The sequence below is a fragment of the Nannobrachium achirus genome (assembly GCF_963921795.1).
Source record: "Nannobrachium achirus genome assembly, chromosome: 5".
Taxonomy (NCBI): Eukaryota; Metazoa; Chordata; class Actinopteri; order Myctophiformes; family Myctophidae; genus Nannobrachium; species Nannobrachium achirus.
The window spans coordinates 13,916,300-13,936,787 of NC_137814.1; the positions used below are offsets into that span (position 1 = coordinate 13,916,300).

A 20,488-nucleotide genomic window follows, 5' to 3' on the forward strand; every position below is an offset into this window, starting at 1 on the left:
GTGTGCTTGTAGATCTGCTGTTTTCACTAGTTTAAATCATTTTTTAAATGATAAATAGAAAACAAACGGTTTTGGACATACAAGGTTTCCACCCGACAACGACGAAATATAACTAATGTAATTGGCCCACTGCTTGTCACTTGTCATGATCTGAAATGGCAAGTAGCAGCAGTTACTACTCTCTATAGCGCGCAATGAGGGCCTCTCCAATTCTTTTTCCCGGGCTGAATCAGGGGCCTAGCACATCCCTGGTAGAAACACTCTGTTACAAGTAAAAAGTCTGGTAATCAAAATTGACTTGAGAAAAAGCACAACAGTATCGGCATCGAAACATACTTAAAGTACCAAAAGTTAAAGAATGACGTGCAGAATGTCCCATTTCAAAATATCTACTTAATCTCACAACCAGGTCGCGATGTGATGCGTTGAATAGTATTAAAGTAAAATAACAATATTAGTAAAGTAAACACTATTAGTAAAGTAAAAGAACAATAATCGTCTCTTGAGACGTAGTGGAGTATAAGTACTGCAAATTTGAAATACTACCTCGAAATTGTACTTAAGTACAGTACTTAGGTAAATGTACTTTCCACGACTGTGGAAGAGGAGAGAGCTACTTCTTCACCACCAATAGACCACAGAGCAGAAATCTCAACTCAGCTCATCTATATCCAATGTGGCAGGTGGCAACAAGTCGATTGCAGGTTTAGCAAATAGGAAGTAGCCCACAGTATATCTATCCTTTTTATTTTTTCCTCCAAGAGGTTCAAGCCCAGGCCAACACAGAGCCCCACACTGGGATGAGGAGAGATGTTCTATTAGGACCCCTAGGATAGTCCCTGGAGGAACTCTACTTTTTTCTCATAGGTAATTGGATTCCGGCGTGACAGGTGTCTCTATGAGGCTCTGGAGGAAAATGGTATCACACACACACAAACACACGCAAACGCGCACGCACGCACGCACGCACGCACGCACGCACGCACGCACGCACGCACGCACGCACGCACGCATATGGGGCTCCGTCAATTCCTTTAATATCACCGAATTGCGCAGCACCGCGTACCATTACGCGTGAACGCGTGAACGCGTGAACAAGTACGCGTTCACACGCGCACGCGTGAACGCGTACACGCGTGAACGCATACACGCGTAACCACTCTAAGTCAATGGGAAAACCACGCGACGCGTTGACAGGTGTGTCGAGAGTGCGCACGTGAGGTACGCGGAGGTGAGATTTTTGGCATGAGCAGGCCTACATCTGTTGTTACTCACCCACCCACGCATGCACGCACGTGTGTGTGACTGTTTGTGCATTTGCAAGACAAGACATTTGACACTATGAAATTCAGCCTCAATACCAGCAGATAGCATTTTAATATGTATGTATGTATGATAAATGATTCATAATTATCTGACTATTTCTGTATTTTTTCTTTTTTTCCTTTTTATTTTTTACCTTTTTTTAACTATATTTTACAATGGCTTACAAACAACAGTGAACACCCTTTTAAATGTGTGTCTTCTTGACTTTAAGTTCTTCTTTTAACACTTGGGTGACTGAACTGAAAAAACTACCCCTCCGCCTGCATTTACCGTTCATTTAGACCGTTAGATTTTCTCCCTTTTGGCCGAGCTGCGCAACACCTCCTCCCCCTGCTGCTGGCGGGGGTTCTATTGTCTTCCAAATGTGAATTAGCATTTCAATTGACCTCTCAAAATACGACGGGACAACAAGCTCAACAAAGCCACGCAGTTTATGAGCTTATATAATTAAACATTTGTTTGGCAAAGCTTTCATATATGTCCCGACTTTATTATTATTATTACTAGAAGTTGATATAAGTTAGTTAATTATAAAGATGATCAGTAGGCTACTAGAGCGAAGCCGTGGCGAGCGAAGCCGTGGCCCAACACAAAGTTAACAAAGAAATTACATAAACAAGGGAAATAACAAATAAAGAATGGTCTAAACACAACTTATAAAGCAACGAAAATAATAAGCTAAATAAGAGGAAACGAAAAATACAATAACTTAGCCAAACAGAACCTTTCCGAAGCGTTCAGAACTCAACAAAAACTCAACACATCTTAAAAATAAATAAATAAATAAATCCCGTCCTGTCCCACTCCTGTAGGTCTACAAGGACTCCTCATTGATTGATTGAAGACTTTATTAGAAGTTTGCATAGGAAAAGGTACAGTTTCATGACGGTACAGTTCACTGGTACAAGGTCTACTAAAAGGAGATCCATGAAAAGACTAAGCTTATTTCCACTGGAAACCATTGAAGTATCTCATATAACATTGAATGACAGACAAATAGAACACAGTACTATGCAGTAGATATGTAAAGAAAAACAAAATAGAAGACAGTAAGTCAAAACAAACAGTATATACAAAGAAGGGGCAGGGGAGGGTAGGGTTGGGCTAGATTCTTTTTTACCAGTTGCGAACGGCTGCTGCCTGTAAGTGGTTTTTCAGGGCAATTTTAAAGGATGCTAGTGATCCACACTCCTTTGTGGCCTTCGGTAAGGCTTTCCACATTTTGGTGGTATAGCAGAAAAAAGAGTTTGACCCTTTGTTGGTTTTGACTCTGGGTTGAAAGTGATCTGTGGCGCTGCCTCTGGTGTTGTAATTATGGACATCCTTAATGTTTATAAAGTATTTTGACAGGTACTTGGGTATCATAGTGGTGTAGTGTATCTTGTACACCAGGCCCATTGCAAGTTGCTGTACTCTGTCAACTACTCTGAGCCACCCCACTCTTAACTGGTGAGTAGCGGTGAGGTGAGTCTGATAGGGAAGTCTAAGCAGGACCCTAATTAGTTTATTTTGGGCTGTTTGTAGTTTAGTTTTCAGGGCTTGTGGGGCGTCACAATACCATACGTGGACTCCGTAGTCAAAGAGGGGCTGGATTATTGCACCAGCTATGGTCTTCAGTGTGTTGGAATTGACCATCGGGGCGAGCCTCTGTAGGAAACGAGTTCGTTGGTTGATTTTATTTATTACTTTAGAAGTCATCTTTTCACTGGAAAGATTAGCTTCAAGGATACATCCTAAGTAAGAGATTTCGTTTTTTCGTGTTATGACCTTGTCACCCACTTTGATTGTGAAGTTATCAACTTTTTTGAGGTTATGATTTGATCCAAAGAGGATGGACTCTGTTTTACCCAGGTGAATTGATAATTTGTTGTCGTTAAGCCATGTGCAGATCTTACTTAGTTCAGAGTTAAGTGTCTTCTCAACCTGCAAGTGGTCCTTGCCCGAGACTAGGAGAGCCGAGTCATCCGCGAACAGGAACAGGTTGCAGTCACAAGCAGATGCCATGTCGTTCACGTATATTAGGAACAACAGAGGTCCCAGTATGCTACCTTGAGGAACACCACAGTTTACCGGGAGGGGGGGGGACAGGGTACCGTTAATCTCCACCACCTGTTCCCTCCCCACCAGGTAAGACTGCATCCACCTCACTGCTGCGCTGTCAAGACCGATGGCTTTTAGTTTCTCAATCAGAATAGAATGATTTACGGTGTCAAATGCCTTCTGGAGGTCCATCATGACCATGCCGCTATATTTGCCGTCATCCGCTTCGCGTTTGATTTGGTCAGTCAAATAGAGAAGGCATGTGTCAGTGGAATGAGATTTTCTGAATCCAGATTGGAACTCGTAAATCAGATTATTCTCATCGAGATATCTTGCTATCTGTTCATACCTGGAGTTGTTGTCTTATGTCTTTCTCTGCTTTACTGTAGCCTACTCACTACTCAGGGATTAGACACAATATATATATATATAAATATATATAACAATGAAAAGCAAATGATTATCCATTAGAAATTAAACGTGCAGGACACAAGTGTCGGTGCCTATACTGTTTGACGGGCGGGTGCCCGTGTCACCGTGACATGCGTGCCCGTCTAAAAGCCGTCTCCACTCGGACAGAACAGGCTGACTGCACCGGGAGACAGTGTGTGCCGTGTAGGCCTATCTATACAAGCTATATATATTATAGATCACCCAGTTGTTCTTTCTATGTATTATTAGCTGAAATGATGCTTAGCTTTTAGAAACACGCTGTGCAGTGGCAACACAAGTTTATATACTCTTCTCGGACAAGCTTGAGCTTGCGAGCGTAAAATGAAACCAAATGGACCCGTACGGTTCTCGTGCGCTTTCATTTGGCTCATTGTCTCTGTCTCTCCGTTCTCAGTGGAGGAAACCGTACTCCGATTTTTTACTTAGGTAAAAGTATCAATACTGCATTATTGAAATACTTTGTTACAAGTCCGGAATTCAAAATGCACTTGGGTAAAAGTAGGCTCACAACGTGTCACAGCGCAGCGCTGAGCGCGACGCGCTGTGAGCTTGGCTATTTTCAAATAGTCTATAAAACGCGGCTAAAGGCATGTTTTATAATATAATAATTTACATCTGCAAAGTAACTAGTAGCTATGTTTTCATATAATTGTAGTGGAGTAAAAATACAATATTTGGATCCGAGATGTTTAGGAGTAGGCCTAGTATTGGAAAAAAAAAAAAAAAAAACAGCCTCGCCAAACGTTTGGCTCTAGAATGAAACCAAATGGACCTGTACGGCGATAACGCGCGATAACAACACAATTGATACATTGATATTATCATTATTATTTTCAATAATAAAATAAAACATTAGTCAACATTTAGTCATGTTATCTTTGCTGACAGTGAAATGTAAATGATCTATTAGAAGCAACAAAGGCGCACTCCGGGTGGGCTGGAGGTGTGAAGTCTCTTTCTGCTTCTTCTGGAAAGGGAGAAATGGGGAGAACCGTGTCTCTCGTCTGTGGCTGCTTGGAAAAAAGTACTCGAATGTCTACTGGTAAAAGCATGGTTTATGTATGTTTTATTGTTAATTTATATCTGCAAAAAGACTAATGTTTTAAAATAAATCGCTGGGTATTAAATACAATAGGATCCGAAATGTAGGAGTAGAAGGAAAGTACTGGGAATTGGACTCAAGTACAAATACCTACAAGTACAGACTACTCAAGTAAATGTACTTTTAGTTACTTTACACCACTGCTGCTGCGAGCTGCCTGTCTGCGGGGGGAACGGAGCGGAGGGGGGACGGTGAAAGTGTCTCTTCTGTGATGTGATGTGATGGGTTGTGTCTTGTGTGCGCCGGTGAAGACTTCTATTCTTCTTTTTCTTTTTATTATTTAATAGGCTAACAACCACGGCCAGGTCATCATCACTTGAGGATGTAATTTCCATTGTTTTATTTGTTTCCCCGTCCGTTGTCCGTTCTCAGCTCTCTCCTCTCTCTCCTTTCTTCTCCTTTCTCCTCCTGTGGCTACAGGCATCACCCCCTCGTATTTAGGCGAATTAAGCGAATATTATACGCATATTCGCGTCGCTTTTTATGGAAAACAGAGCATGGCCACTTGTGTCTGTCTGCGGTGTCTGCCAATGTGTCTGCACTTTCACTGCAGTGAAAGTTTTTAAACGCAGCAGAACACACCCGCCCACGCGACTCCCTTGGGTAATCTCCACTCCTTTGATGTCTAAATTGGCCAATAGGTACAGGCGTGTAGCTTAATAGGCCATCGTCAATTATTTGTTTGTTGGTTAACAAGTTGGAGATGCGCTATCCGTGATGGATGGACAGACAGGTCAGACCTGGTATGCGTGAACTTGGTAGGCCTGTTCCCACCGGGATTGGTCGCCAAACAGCGAAAAATAGCCGATCTACAAGCACAGAAGTCTACAGACTTTACACAACAGATCTGCTATTTTCGGTGAGCTGCATATAACGCTTTGATTAAATAAGATCTGATTAAATAGGCCTAAGCCATGTCACGGCGACCCTTATATTGTGATTTGGCAAAGCCATAAGAAGGCATATTATGGACCTAGGCCTACTCTATGTAGGCCTATTTTATTCATTTCTCCTAATAATTAACAAATTAAGCACTGGTGGGCATTACAGCTACAGATGTAATTTGTTCTGTAGGACTATTATTCATTCATTAATGGGGAACAGCGCTGGCCGCTGGGAGTAATAAATAAAGAAAAAGAAAAAAAAGACAGACACCAGTGAATGCACCGCTTCATGGCGTGTCGACATTTCATTTTAATATTTTATTTTTTATTAAGCCTGTAGCTTTGGACACTATGGACAACAAATGTACTTGACGTTAATGGAGTGAACAATAAGTTAATACGAGGTCAGCAGCTGCCAGCTGCAGGAAAGATGACACACAAATTATTTAGCCGACATTTGGAGAGAGATTTACCGATGCTAGAAAAATGTCCTCTCATGAGAATACTATAATTTTGCCAAGGTATTAAACAAATGCCAAGTTAACTGAAGGTCAATAGTTGATGCTTAGCTAAACACATTTGTTTTATTTCGCCGTTTTAATATGTAAATGTTATGATGAAAAAAAAAAAAAAAAAAAAAAAACATGCCCAGCTCTGTGCATGGCTCAGGCCGCGCGCAAAAGGAAAGAGGAGGGAATAATGATTGCCCAGGAGCCATTTGATATCGAGAAGTATAAGCCTAGTTGGGAATATATTTGCTTCCCTGAAATTAAACAAACTGTTTCACACGTGCGTGCGTGCATGCGTGGGTGCGGGAGAGTGCAAAAGCACTGCTCCAGACGCTCCATCGATCCAGCACTCCAATGGAACAACACGTAAGCGTTTGAAGGCACACGCTTCCCTCTAAAGCTTAAACGTCTCGTATACCTTTATAGGGAAGCGTGTGCCTTCAAACGTTTACGTGTAGTTCCATTGGAGTGCAGACTCAAGCTCTGTTATGCAAAAATCTCACCTCCGCGTACCTCACGTGCGCACTCTCGACACACCTGTCAACGTGTCGTGTGGTTTCCCCCTTGACTTAAAGCAGCCAGGCGATCACAGGAGACGGTTACACAAAGACGTGTGATCGTGTAGTTTTAGTATGCGTTTAGACATCAGGAGTAATATCAAGCGTTGCTGAGGGTTTTGGTGAGGTTATTGATAGAGATCGAGCCCGATACACACGCACGCACGCACGCACGCACGCACGCACGCACGCACGCACGCACGCACGCACGCACGCACGCACGCACACACACACACACACACACACACACACACACACACACACACACACACACACACACACACACACACACACACAAACTTAACAGATTGAATTACAGCACAGCAGCTATGAGAATGAACTGTATACAGAACCAGTGACTGACAAGAAGCAGCAATACATCAACTTTTACAATATCGTGTAGTATTCATTACACCTGCACTCTTCATGGCACCCTTGTCCCTGTCTGTCTGTCTGTCTGTCTGTCTGTCTGTCTGTCTGTGCGTGCGTGCGTGCGTGCGTGCGTGCGTGCGTGCGTGCGTGCGTGCGTGCGTGCGTGCGTGTGTCTGTGTGCGTGCCCTTGTGAGTTCCCGTGCGTGTGTGTCTGTGTTCCTGTTAGTGACTGCCATAGCTCCTAGAGATCTGATCACATTTGACTGAAATTTTAACACAAAACACAAAAATACTATCAAAGACCTGCGTTCTCTACTATTGTTTTCAAAATGGTCAACTATTACTATTTAATTTGAATTATTTTACACCAAAATGTCAGTAGAGGATTTCTGCAAAAAAACAACAACACTCCATTCTCATTGAAATGCGTTGGCGGAATGGGGAATCCACTCTCATTGGTAGTTTGGTGTGACCGTAGCCTTAAGTAAATGTCCGGAAATCAAAATGTACTTGAGTAAAAGTATGAAAGTGTTAAAATGTACTTAAAGTACAAAAGTAAAAGTACAAAATGTTTGAAAATAGCCTAGGTATCAAATAGGGCTAAAGTGGTTCATGTATGTTTTGTAATATTATAATTTATATCAGCAAAGTAACTAGTAATTAAAGATTTCAAATAAATGTAGTGGAGGGTAAAGTACAATATTTGGATCTGAGACGCAGTGGAGTATGAAGTAAAAGTATTGGAAATACTTGAGTAAAGTCAAAATTTTACTTAAAGTACAGTACTTAAGTAAATATACTTACACCACTGCATTTTTTTAGATACTGCTCGTTGCTGTAGAAACCTCATATCTCCGTATTCTGACTTTTTGTGTTTTTTTCGTATAATGTATGCTCTACTTGATCATACCAAAGCGTCACACGAAAGCATCAAAATCAGCAGATCTACAGTACAAGCTCGAAACACGGTGCAAAGCGACAAGTTTTTACCTTGTCGATCTGCTACTTTTGAATTTGCATCCTGAAGATTTAAGAGTTTTGGACATATGAGGTTTCCACCCGACAGAGACAAAGTCCCATGTGCAGCAGAAGCAGAGATATATTTTTTTTCCTTTTTTCTTTTCTTCCTTTCTCTATGCATTCAACTCGTTCCAATTAGGGATGTAAAAAGCTGTATAAACAGATGCTTTTGAACCCTGCCAGCAACTGTGTCTTTATGTTTCAAGGGATTGAATCCTAGTTTAAGGCATTATGGAGGTACGTTGATTGGTCTTCCACCAAAGTCTAATTTCAATGAAATGCACTGTGCCAAGACTGTTTTCATGAAACTGAGCCCCATGCAGTATTGCAGGGGATGTACTACAGACTACAGACTACAGAGTAATTCTCTGAACAAACCGCACACGCTTATGATGCGAGAATGCAGTGGTGGAAAAAGTACTCTGATTCTTTACTTATGTACAAGTATTAATACTGCATTATTGCTACCGAAGGTTGCAGTATACCATGAGAAATGTCATCTGACATCACGCTCTGGCTTGATGTCCCTTTTATGCCCATATATTGTATGCCCATATACTGTATATGGGTAGGCCTATTCCCCAGAATCCCTTTTATGCCCATATATGAAGATCCCTGATGTCATCGATACACAGTGTATCACTGGCCAGATGGCCAAGTCAAGTCAGTACTTAAATAAATTGACTTAGTTACTTTACACCACTGAGAGAATGTCTGCCAGCGGCATCTGGCAGCGTGGTGTGAGGCAGTCAGAAAGACCTGTGTTGCTTGAGACACACTGGTATGAACTCTACACTGTAAAAAAGAACTCTTTTGCCGAGTAGTATTTAAACAATATATGAAGTGAAATATACTCAATATAATTGCGTCCTTGATTTTGTTGCTATTATTTGAGGTGCTAAATGCTAAATGTATCATACCCATGTGTCTGCCTTGGCAAGCTGACTGTCATATGTCAGAATTTTATTTGTCAGTATTTGAGCTTAAAACCCTAACCCTAACCGCTATGCTGCTAGTTTAAGGTTGAGCTCCCTCCCCCTACTAGTCTGAAGGAGAAGAACGCATGGTAACTTTGAGATTATTATGGTGGTCTTCTCTAAAACGTTCCGATCTTACAATTATTAACGTTGTAGCATATTTATTTTGTTTATGCATCAGTATGTTGATATTGTAAACCTTGGAACAATTCTTCTGGGAAGAATACCTGAAACCAAACTCTCCCTATGTTAATGTCATATAATATTAGCATGGTAATTCTCCAGACCATGCTAATCTTATCTGTATCATCCCAATCTTAGCACTGGCAATTTTAGTTTAATTTTGAATCTACTCAATATTATTATGTTGAACCAACTTAAAATGTATGAGTACTATTTACACAAAACTAGGTTAACTTAATATTTTTGACTAGTATGAACTCAATATGTTTTACTTAAGTTTTACTTAATTTAATTAAGTTTCAATTTAAGTTACCCATACTAAATGCATTACATCAAATTATATAATATGAGTTAGATTTACTTAATTTCAAGCCAATAATATTTACTCAATGAAATTGAGTGTAAATAGTTAATAATTTAATTAAGTAGTTCTTGTGTAATCGTTTTTACAGTGTAGTTCTGACACATGGAGAGACAGCATGTGGAGGAGCTCCGCTGCATGCCACTGGGACAGAATGAAATCACCCAGGTATAAACGCTTTAATTCCTGTCAACAGCTGCAGTGATGGAGAGACCCGTTTCCTGGTGGGGTCCCTGAAGTATGTGCTGGAGATGTGCAAGAGAGCCAGAGAGAGAGAGAGAGAGAGAGAGAGAGAGAGAGAGAGAGAGAGAGAGAGAGAGAGAGAGAGAGAGAGAGAGAGAGAGAGAGAGAGAGAGAGAGAGAGAGAGAGAGAGAGAGAGAGAGAGAGAGAGAGAGAGAGAGACAGACAGACAGACAGACAGACAGACAGACAGAGAACAAGGCAGTGCTTTTTTAATGTAAATTAAAGTTTACGCGCCCAGTATAACATTAGCAGCAACATTTGGCACATGTGGCCAATCAGAATACTGGTAGTCAATCTTGATAGGTATTTTGTTATAGTTAATACCATCCTTTTATCAATTCATATTGATTGTTAGATATGAAGTATTATACATACTTATATGATTCATTTATTAGGTTATATTATGTGAACTACTGTCTGAACTTACAGTATTAGGAGACCATAGGTTGTACTGTAAGTTCAGGCTAGTGGATTACAGACTGTAGATACCCTGACTACGAGATCATGTTTTGGTTATACTGTATCTCTGTCTTCTTGTTTTGATATGGGAACGAATCAATGAGTCCCACGATCTAACTGTCATAATCTGTATTCTTTATATACTGTATGTTAACTTCCATCTTGGGAAGAGAGAGTTAGCAAGCTGCCACTAGGATGGCACACTGGCCACAATATGACTTCCGGTTGGTTCTAGCGGAAGTGGCGGAAGTGCTGTGTTTAACAGAAGTTACGTCATGCGTTGTAATCTTCCAGTGAAATTCTCACGACGGAAGTTGAACAGTCTCTGCCTGATATTGTCACCAGGCTTTTCTCTTCGCAGATGAGTAAGCCTGGCTACGCGAGGCTACTAGGATGGTATGCTCACTGTTTTGTCTCTTTGTCTGACTCTCTTCAATACAGCAATTTATTGATTGTCCTTTGGCTCGTATCTGTCTTATTTTGGTTATGGATTTATCCATATCCATATTTATTTAAGTTATTATTTAAGTTTTAACAGATCTATCAATTTGGAATGATCATTCTGAATAACTGGCATAAAAAAAAAAAAAGTATTGTTGTCACCTATAAAGCACCGCATCAGAACAATTACAAGAAACTGAACAAAAACATGGACATTGGACATATAAAGTAAAGAAAGATGAAATATAAAGTAAAGAAATAAAAGATGCCGCAGCCAAAAAAGGTCTCTATTTGGAAGGATGAAAACACTATTTTGATTGACAGAGAAGGTCCCGGATCCAATCAAAAAGGTGCCGGATCCAATCAAAGAGGTGAGGGAGCTTGTTCCCCTTGCTCCCCCACAAATTAAGCACGGAGCAAGAGACAGAGAGACACAGAGACAGAGACAGACAGACAGACAGACAGACAGACAGACAGACAGACAGACAGACAGACAGACAGACAGACAGACAGACAGACAGACAGACAGACACACACACACACACACACACACTCTGTCTCTCACCTATGAAGAGCTGGCTGTTGAGCTGCAGATGGGTGTGTCCGTCGGCGGGGGCCTCCTGCGTGGCGGCGGGGAGACGGTCCACGCGGAGCCACGCCTCCTTGACGTTGCGCTCGGCGCGCACGCGGTGCCACCTGGCGTCGTTGAAGGGGGCGTCGGCCTCCGCCTCCACGCGCACCCCCGACGGCCCGTTGCCCACGTCGAAGGAGAAGACCACCTCTGTGGGGGCTGGTGGGGGGGGAGAGGGAGGGAGGGAGAGAGAGAGAGAGAGAGTGAAATATTCCCTGCTGCTCATTTAGACCTGAGGCTGATTATACAAATGTCTTAGTTTTCTGAAAAACACGTTTCTGAAACAGTGATGCTCAAACCTTTTCATGTCAAGGACCCCCATAAATTATATGAATTTGGCCGCCGACCCCCATCTCAGAGACCCCCCCAGAAGCACATATTTGAGTTACAAATGTTCGCTTAAAAAGAAAATGCTGTATATATGTAACGGACATGATCTGAACCTCCCCACCCGGCTTCGAACCCTGGTCTCCCGCGTGAAAGTCCAATATCTTAACCATTACTCCAAAGGGATATCCCTGTGGAACAAGGGCAGATACTAGACTTTTGAGGCTTCAGGCTGGGGCTGCGACTCTCTCCGCCACACTCACCCCTCTTTGACCTCCTCCTACGGGGAAGCCCGGATCCGGGTCACAGTACCAATGTAACGGAAGTGATCCGAACCTCCCCACCCAGCTTCGAACCCGGGTCTCCCGCGTGAAAGTCCAATATCTTAACCATTATTTCAAAGGGATATCCCTATGGAACAAAGGCAGATACTAGACTTTTGAGGCTTCAGGCTGGGGCTGCGACTCTCTCCGCCACAAATTTCTGTGAATCCAAAAATCGACACGCTCATATGAGCTTGTATATCTGCTATTTTTGAATAGCCAGGTAAGTGTAAAATAATGGTTAAAGTGGTTAAAATCTAAAGCGACAAAGATGCTTTCCAGGTCTAAATGGGTTTTTTAAAGTGCCAATGATTTGGATCATGATTTTCTTTGCTGAGATGTTTCAGCATAGCCTTTTGGAATCCTAATTAACACATGGGATGCCTAACACGATCAGTGTTGGGTGTAGCGGCGTTATAACTAACGGCGCTACGTAACGGCGTTAGGTTTTGCTGTAACGGAGTAACCTAGCGAGTTACTTTTACAATATAGCAGGATTGTTACACGTCCACGCGTGGTAACGATTCTCCCCTGCGGAGTACCTTGGTCGTGTTGCCACAGGCGGGGAGAAAACAAAACGGTTTCCCAGGATTCCTCGCGGAATACAACATCAGCAGACTTCCAGCTCCCATTGAATTGCATTCACCCTCTGGCTGCAGAAACATGGATATCGTCGTTGTCGGGTGGACACCTCGTATCTCCAAGTTTCAAATTTGTACGTTCTTTCGCAAAGTAAAGCCCTGCTTCATCGTACAAGGCTGTCGCACAAAAGTAGTGAAAACAGCAGATCTACAAGGACACAACGCCTCGCACCGTGAGGCGTTGTGCTTGTAGATCGACTGTTTTCACTAGTTTAAATCATTTTTAAAATGATAAATGCAAAAACGAACGGTTTTGGACATACAAGGTTTTCACCCGACAACGACAATATACTTTATCTCCACTTCTTTTTCCATATCGCCCGTTTGGTCAAAACGGCCTGTTTTCTTTTTAGAAAATGTAGAAAAATACTGGCCTTTTAGAAATTTCAGCCCCTGCCTCTCTAACATTCTCTGCACGTGCCTGAACACATCAAAACATGAAGACAAGGGTCTTGTCCTTGACTCGATCAATGCATCCCTAAACCAGATGCAATATACAGAGCTCACACAGTGCCCAATTTAAACTTTGTTGTACGGTGGTACCGTATGATGAAAACATCGTGTCACATTGCTACACGTTGTGAGCTTGTAGTTAAGACCATTTTCCTTATTTTAGCAAAAGATTCTGTCAAAAGTGGTTAAAAGCCTGGTTGGCGTCTCTCCAGTGGGGTGTGTGCTGGTAGCTGACACTGAATAGTCAGTACTGCCATGATTTTGTGAGAGAAATAAGTAAAACAGGACTAGGAAAACAAGCCCAAAAGGAGAGACAGCCGCTGATACGAACGACCTACGGCCTGGTCGCGACCTAGGCCACGACCTGGAGGTCGTAGGTCCCGGTTCTGGAGGTCGTAGTTCGCGGTACATACTTGTTAGGTCGCGGCCGGTCTAGTTTCGCGACCCCCGGCCGTGGTTGCGCCACCTCGGTCGTCCCCGGGCCGTTGTTGCGCGATCGGGCCGTTGTTCAGCGACCTGGGAAGTCCGCGGTCGTATTTAAAAGGTCTTTTTGCAGAATATTCTAGAGCAGCAGCGCTATTCAACCTTTTGAAGCTTGTGATTGGCTGAACCGGAGGTAGGAAGCGCTCCATTGTAGTCACTTGGACCGCGCGAGGTGCACCAAAACCTATCCTTAACCCTAACCCCAACTCTAACTCTAACCCTAACCTTAACCCTAACCCCAACTCTAACCCTAACCCTAACCCTAACCCTAACCCTAACCTGCCGACACTGAGTAGCTAACCTGCCGACGCTGTTGAAAACGAGCGCTCCTTCCCTTAGCAAGCGTAGAGTTTCTAAACTCGCGTCCCTTCCCTTAGCAAGCGTAGAGTTTCGATCACGGCGCTCCTTCCCTTAGCAAGCGTAGAGTTTCTAAACTCGCGTCCCTTCCCTTAGCAAGCGTAGAGTTTCGATCGCGGCGCTCCTTCCCTTAGCAAGCGTAGAGTTTCTAAACTCGCGTCCCTTCCCTTAGCAAGCGTAGAGTTTCGATCGCGGACTTCCCAGGTCGCTGAATTACGACCGAGATCGCGCAAAACCTCCAGAACCGGGACCTACGACCTCCAAGTCGTGGCCTAAGTCGCGACCAGGCCGTAGGTCGTTTGTATCAGCGGCTCTTGCTGCCCAAAAGAAGCAACGATATGGGACCTTTACTTAAACCTATATATCGGCGATTTGAAAATAGCCGATCTACAAGCTCACAAGCGACACATTGTGAGCTTGTAGATCTGCAATAAAAGTGGAATAATATTGAAACATTTGAACACATCTTGTATGGGGCTCCCTGGCACGTCATATATTCACAACAAATCTTCATAGGGGATCCATGACAAAAATATTTGAGAACCAAATAATAACTTTGTTTAAATAATAATAGTTTAAATAATAATTAAAACATTTGGTAGCAATCAAGCCCGAATAAGCAACTATAGGCCCTGCCTACACTTTAGAAACAAGCCCTCAAAAAAACATAAAAAGTCACTTGTTATAATTAAGCAGACATGGCAACACTGTGAATAGCGTGTTGACGGCAACGCGTGATCACAAACATCCCGCTTTGCTTCCAGCCATAGATCTGTCTTACATATTTGTTTGTTTGTTTTCAGCTGAGTCCAAACTCAGCTCAGTCCCCTGTCTGTCTAAAAAAAAATTGTCGGTTCAAAATAAAAATAAAAATAAAGTAAAAAAGAACAACATTCTGCAGCAGACTGGAACAATCCCGGAGCAGAGTGGGGGTGGGGGTGGGAGAGAGAGAGAGAGAGAGAGAGAGAGAGAGAGGAGAGGGAGGAGAGAGAGAGATGAGAGAGAGAGAGAGAGAGAGAGAGAGAGAGAGAGAGAGAGAGAGAGAGAGAGAGAAGGGGATGAGAGGAGAGCTGGTGATGTCTTTGTTATTGCAGCAAGTGAGTGGTCAAGGTTTGGATGATATTCAGAGAGAGGAGCTAAGCTTTGCCTGCTCTGCTTTGCCAGTAACACCTGCTGGGCCGTGGGAATAATGCTCTACAGACTAACAGCTCAGTGTAGTGAAAGCAATGTGATTTGAGTACCGACTGTTGTTCCAAAATGAGTAAACTTTTTTATTATTATTAACTTAACCACAATTATCTTTTTGATGGCAGGTTATTTAGACAGATGCTATAGGTTCATTGATTACATGGTACCCTATAGATTAAATAGTTTAGACTGATGCTGTAGTGCTTAGTTTACGTGACGGTCCTAGTTTACTGAGGCATTACACTGTCTCTCTGCATGTGATATATGTGTTTGTTTAGCTCTCTTATTGCAAGTTGCTCTGGTTAAGAGTGTCTGCTAAATGCCTAAATTGTAAATTGTAAAACGCCATAGTGTTTGTTCACGTCCTGGTACGATTGAGTACACATTTGATGTTTCCTATCCATGCTAATCTGTCCTGTAATAAATTATATCCAATTTCAATCAAACAAAACATATTGACGGTGGTGAAGTGGTTAGCACTTCGCCTCACAGCTAGAAGGTCCTGGGTTCGATTCCCGCCGGGGGAAGCTGTGGGCGCTGGGGGCGTGTTACTCCACCCGCGTCATCAGCACCCACACCCTAGGTGGGGTTGGCGATAGGGCCTTTCTGTGGTGAGTTTGCATGTTCTCCCCGTGTCTCCTTGGGCATAGGCCCTCACACAAAAACATGCAGTAGTCCTGGTTTCTATACTACCTCCCCCTAGCCAGCCGGGTGCTCCCCAATGTCCCCTGGCGCGGTAGGGGGAGAGCGGAAACCAGGACTACATGTTAGGTAGTCACCGGGTGAGAAAAATGGGTTACAAAAACCGTGGGATAAAAAATATATATAAAAAATCAAAACATCTTCAGCAAATTCCCGTTTTGCCTTGTCTTGAGAGTTTTCGTTTCACAGCAGAATCACACACGCACACTAATATTCATGTAGTGCAAAGAACACTGACATTGATGATTAACCTTGTGAATTAGCATTTAACAGCCGTTCTGTTTGGCAGCATCCAAACTGAGCTGACAGATGTTGTTTGACTTGACATCTGGTTGATGCTGTCTTCTTTTTGTCGTAACAAGGACAGATGACCTGAATGAAAAATTAATAAATGTGAATGCAAATAAGGCAAAGCCTCTTCACAGAGAAAAGGGATTGTGGAGAAACATTACTTGTTAAAGTTTGGCTCTGGAAACAGTCTGGATAAGGAGAACAATATCTGTCATGTTTTTTTTGTTTTTTTTTTAAAGACGACTTCAGCCATTGCATCTTAATAATATAATAATTAGTTCTCACTAATGTTTATTATAATATGCCACCATTTTTGTCTAGGCCTACTCGTTCTGTGTCTCAGAGGAGGGCTGTGGACAGTTCAGAACAGAAACCCAACTACCGGTAGGCCTATATAGTTACTTCATCGTTGGGGAATCAAGCTATTAGAAACTGCAGGCTTTCTATTCCTGGAAAGCTAGCATGTTATAATGGAAGCCGTTGTTCTGGCGTTAATAAAATATTAGGGCTGGGACTCAATTAAAAAAGAAAATCTAATTTATTACAGGCTGTGTAATTAATTAATCGCATATAAATATTTTACCGGCATGAGAAGAAATCATTGTTCAATTAAAACACATTTGGTATACAAGTGAATCAATGAGTGACTGATTTTAATCTAGATTTCCCATCCACTGGGCCAAGCAAGAAGCGCTTCTTCTCTCATTGCGTGAACTGGGGTTTGTTGGAGAGTTGTCTGTTAGCCTCGGAAACCCAGGCTTATTTTGGTGATTGGAAGAAAAATAAGCCTGGGCGATTGCGTTAAAATCACTGTTGGAGGAAGTGTAGAATGTCCCTAACGAATCAGAGTGCAGAGAGCGTCGCACCGAATTTGTTGACATCATGACGCAGCAGCGTTCTCTGCGCTGAGCAGAGGGGGGTGGGGGGAGGAGAACACATGCTATTGGCCGGAGACTCCCGGAGAGATTCTCCGGGTCCGCCCATGCACACAGAAACTGTCCGCGTTAGCTCAGAGTGGTTGTCTGTTGGTTGGTGCACCAGTATGATCGGTACACCTGAAACTCGTCCAGTGAGAAAGGTTCTTGAATGGGAAAATTTCAAATGGTAAGACGGAATTCATTTGCAAGTATGACTCGCGTAACGGCAACCACACTTGCAATTTCCCAGTAATTGCATCTTTCTAGTTTTATTGAATCCTGAAAAGTAACAGTTTTGGACATATGAGGTTTCCACCCGACAGAGACGATATATAATATTCTCCATGTAGAATACAGCAAGGAGGCCATCAATTCACACACAAAGATTCAATCCAGAATGTTACTGAATAAATGGGAAGGACATTGACAGCAACATCGCTGACTCATCCGTCAATCAATCAAATTGTAATTGGCCCCTGAAATAACTTCACACCGTCAGATAGATATGTCTTTAGCTCGACGGCGTACACTTAGCAGAAGACTGTAGACATTATGATCAATCAACCCTCAGCCTCTTCTTTTTTTCTATAATTTGAGGCCCAGAGGGTTTTTTAGCCCTTTTTCACCGTTGTTATACCAATTGATTCCTCCCCACACACGTTTCTGTGTTGTCACTGCTGTTGTATCCCACTGATCCTACAATTAAGCATTGTTTTGGTACTGAGCCCTATGTCAAATCCTTTTTAACCAGAAACCAACGGTCATTGTGTGCTCAGCTGAGAGCTGGTATCCTACCTCTAGCTATTGAGGTGGGGAGGTTCTCAGCTGTACCAGAAGAGAATAGGATATGTAATGTATGTGACCTGAAAGATGTTGAGAATGAATTTCATTTCATTTCATGAATTTCATTTCATGTACTCTATATGATGATTTGAGGGTCCCTTTGTTTGATGTAATGCAAAAACGAAAACCTGAGCTGTTCTGGGAAGATGATGGACAGAAGTTAGAATGGTTGTTTAATTATGAAGTCTTTAAGACGGCACATTTTGTTTCCCTAGCCTGGAGTAGAAGACAGTCTCAGCTCTTCAAATAGTAGCTTGAGTGTTAAAGTTGGTTATTAGTTTGATCATTGTTTGTGTGAATTGTTATGTCGGTGAATTGTTTTTGTTAAATGAAATGTAAAGTGTCCTATAAGTCCATATGGGCTGGGCTTCCTTGGAAGCATGACACTAAAATAAAGAAAAATCAATCAATCAATCAATCTACTGACTCACCTGCCAGTGAGGAGCCCCCACCAGGAGGATGTAGAGCCTTCGTCCTACTCCTCCCGCCCAACACTCCCTGCTGACAGGTGCTGCCCCAGCCCATAGGAATACATGCAATGACCAGTATCACCGTCCCCGTCCGCCTTCCCTCCCCGAACACGGACCAATTGTGTTCGCACAGGGGATTCGAACCCACAACCTTTCCGTGGTGGTGGGCAGGGACTTTACCACTGTGCCACCCAAGCGCCTTAATCAACCCTCCGTTTTTAGAGGGCTTCCAAATGCCTAAGATGAAAATATTTCAGCTCAAGCTTCAAGCAGATAAAAATGTCACTTGTGAACAAAAAAAATGCTCATAGCCTCGCCCTTCTGATGCCTCGCCGTGCAGAGCGTCGCGAAGTCTACTTCAGCTGACTCAGCGCCGTTCGAGTTATGTCCCGACAGAATTGTGACTCAAAATGAGTGGACAATAATGTTACCATGAAACACACAAAGAGATAGCCCTGAATGATCATAACAGGTCTGTAACACTGAGAATGGACAAGTAAATGTAAATTTGGACACACTCAGTGTTATGGGGGTCCTTGCAAAAACATTTGAGAACCACTAGTACTAGTGGACTCATAATGTGCCATAGTGTCGTAGTAAATAAATGGCATACGTAGCCTATTCAGAGACTTGACATTCAGTAATTGGTGTCTTGATCAAAATTGTTAAATTATAACGGTGTGTAAACAACTAAATCTAGAATTTGCCACGGACAAAACCAAGTGTTGACACATACACAACTGTATGTTGTCTATGTGTACGGACATGTTGATGACCCCTGGGTCAAATCCGTCCCAAGAAGTCATCCGTTTCAGTGAGAATGAGTTGAAAAACGTGGCACTCCCATAGTAAAAAAAAAAAGAAAACATTTTGGTGGACATGGCCCCTTGACCTCGTAATCAGGGGCGGGGGGACTGAGTTACTAGGGCCCAAGGTGGAGGGGCCTTAATTACGTTATACTTTAGCTATTGAAAAATAGCAGATATAGAAGCTCACAACGTGGCCCCGAGTGCCGCGCTGTGAGCTTGTAGATCTGCTATTTTTGAAAAGTCGTGAAAATGTGTGCAGATCTTTGAATATGTGTATTTTTAAGCAACCGATTTTTCAAAAATAGCAGATCTACAAGCTCGCAGCACGGCACTCGGTGCCGCGCTGTGAGCTTGTATATCTGCTATTTTTCAATAGTTAAAGCACAAAATAATGCGTAATAATGCGTTCCCATGGGGGGCCTGCAGTGAATCCCCTGCTCGTAATACCAGTTCAACGCAGATGAAGCCTAATAACACTCCAGGCTTTACTTACAGCTGAGTTCGATCCTGATGAAGTCTTTGATCCCCAGGTTTTCCAGGAACACGCCGGAGGAGGCGGTTGTCTTGAACAGGAAGGAGACGTCTGCACTCAGCTCTCCATGGAAGGTTGGGAAGTGGAGGTACGACGTCTCCTTGTCGAAGAACGCCGCGTTCCAGAAGTTCTCTGGCGAAGGAAATTAAAACTAATTGTCTTTTAAATCAATGGTTCTACAATCTGTGGGCCGGGGCCCACTAGTGGGCCGTGAGGATAGTGCTAATGGGCCCCAAATAATCGTCCAAACACTCATATTCTAATGATAATATAACATTAAAACATATTAAAACATAAACATCCAAAATGAAACACAATCGATTGAATGATCATTAAAATAATTATACTATGAAAATGCATGAGGCCACTTAGATGGTGGGTGGGCTGCGGACACTTTCAAACAAATAAGCAAAATGCTTGTGTTACTGCTGCAATAAGAACACATGTATTATTCCAGCATGTTAATCTCATCTTAAATTCAAGTCTCTGTAAATAATTACATTTATTTCTGTACATTATATTGGCCACCATTTTGAGAGAAAAGACGTCCCCAGACGTCTTATCTCTGGTTGGCAGTGGTTGCCTTTCTTACC

At 42.6% G+C, this 20,488-nt stretch overlaps 1 protein-coding gene across 1 annotated transcript in view; it reads right to left on the reverse strand.

Moving 5' to 3' along the window:
* LOC308286054 (contactin-associated protein-like 4) overlaps window positions 1-20,488 on the reverse strand; it is a gene marked incomplete at both ends in the record, with an annotated part of 156,979 nt that overhangs the window by 41,982 nt on the left and 94,509 nt on the right. The window contains 2 exons of the mRNA XM_080727016.1: window positions 11,494-11,718; window positions 19,857-20,027. Coding sequence (XP_080583142.1) covers window positions 11,494-11,718; window positions 19,857-20,027 — 396 coding nt within the window. The remainder of the gene's footprint in view (window positions 1-11,493; window positions 11,719-19,856; window positions 20,028-20,488) is intronic.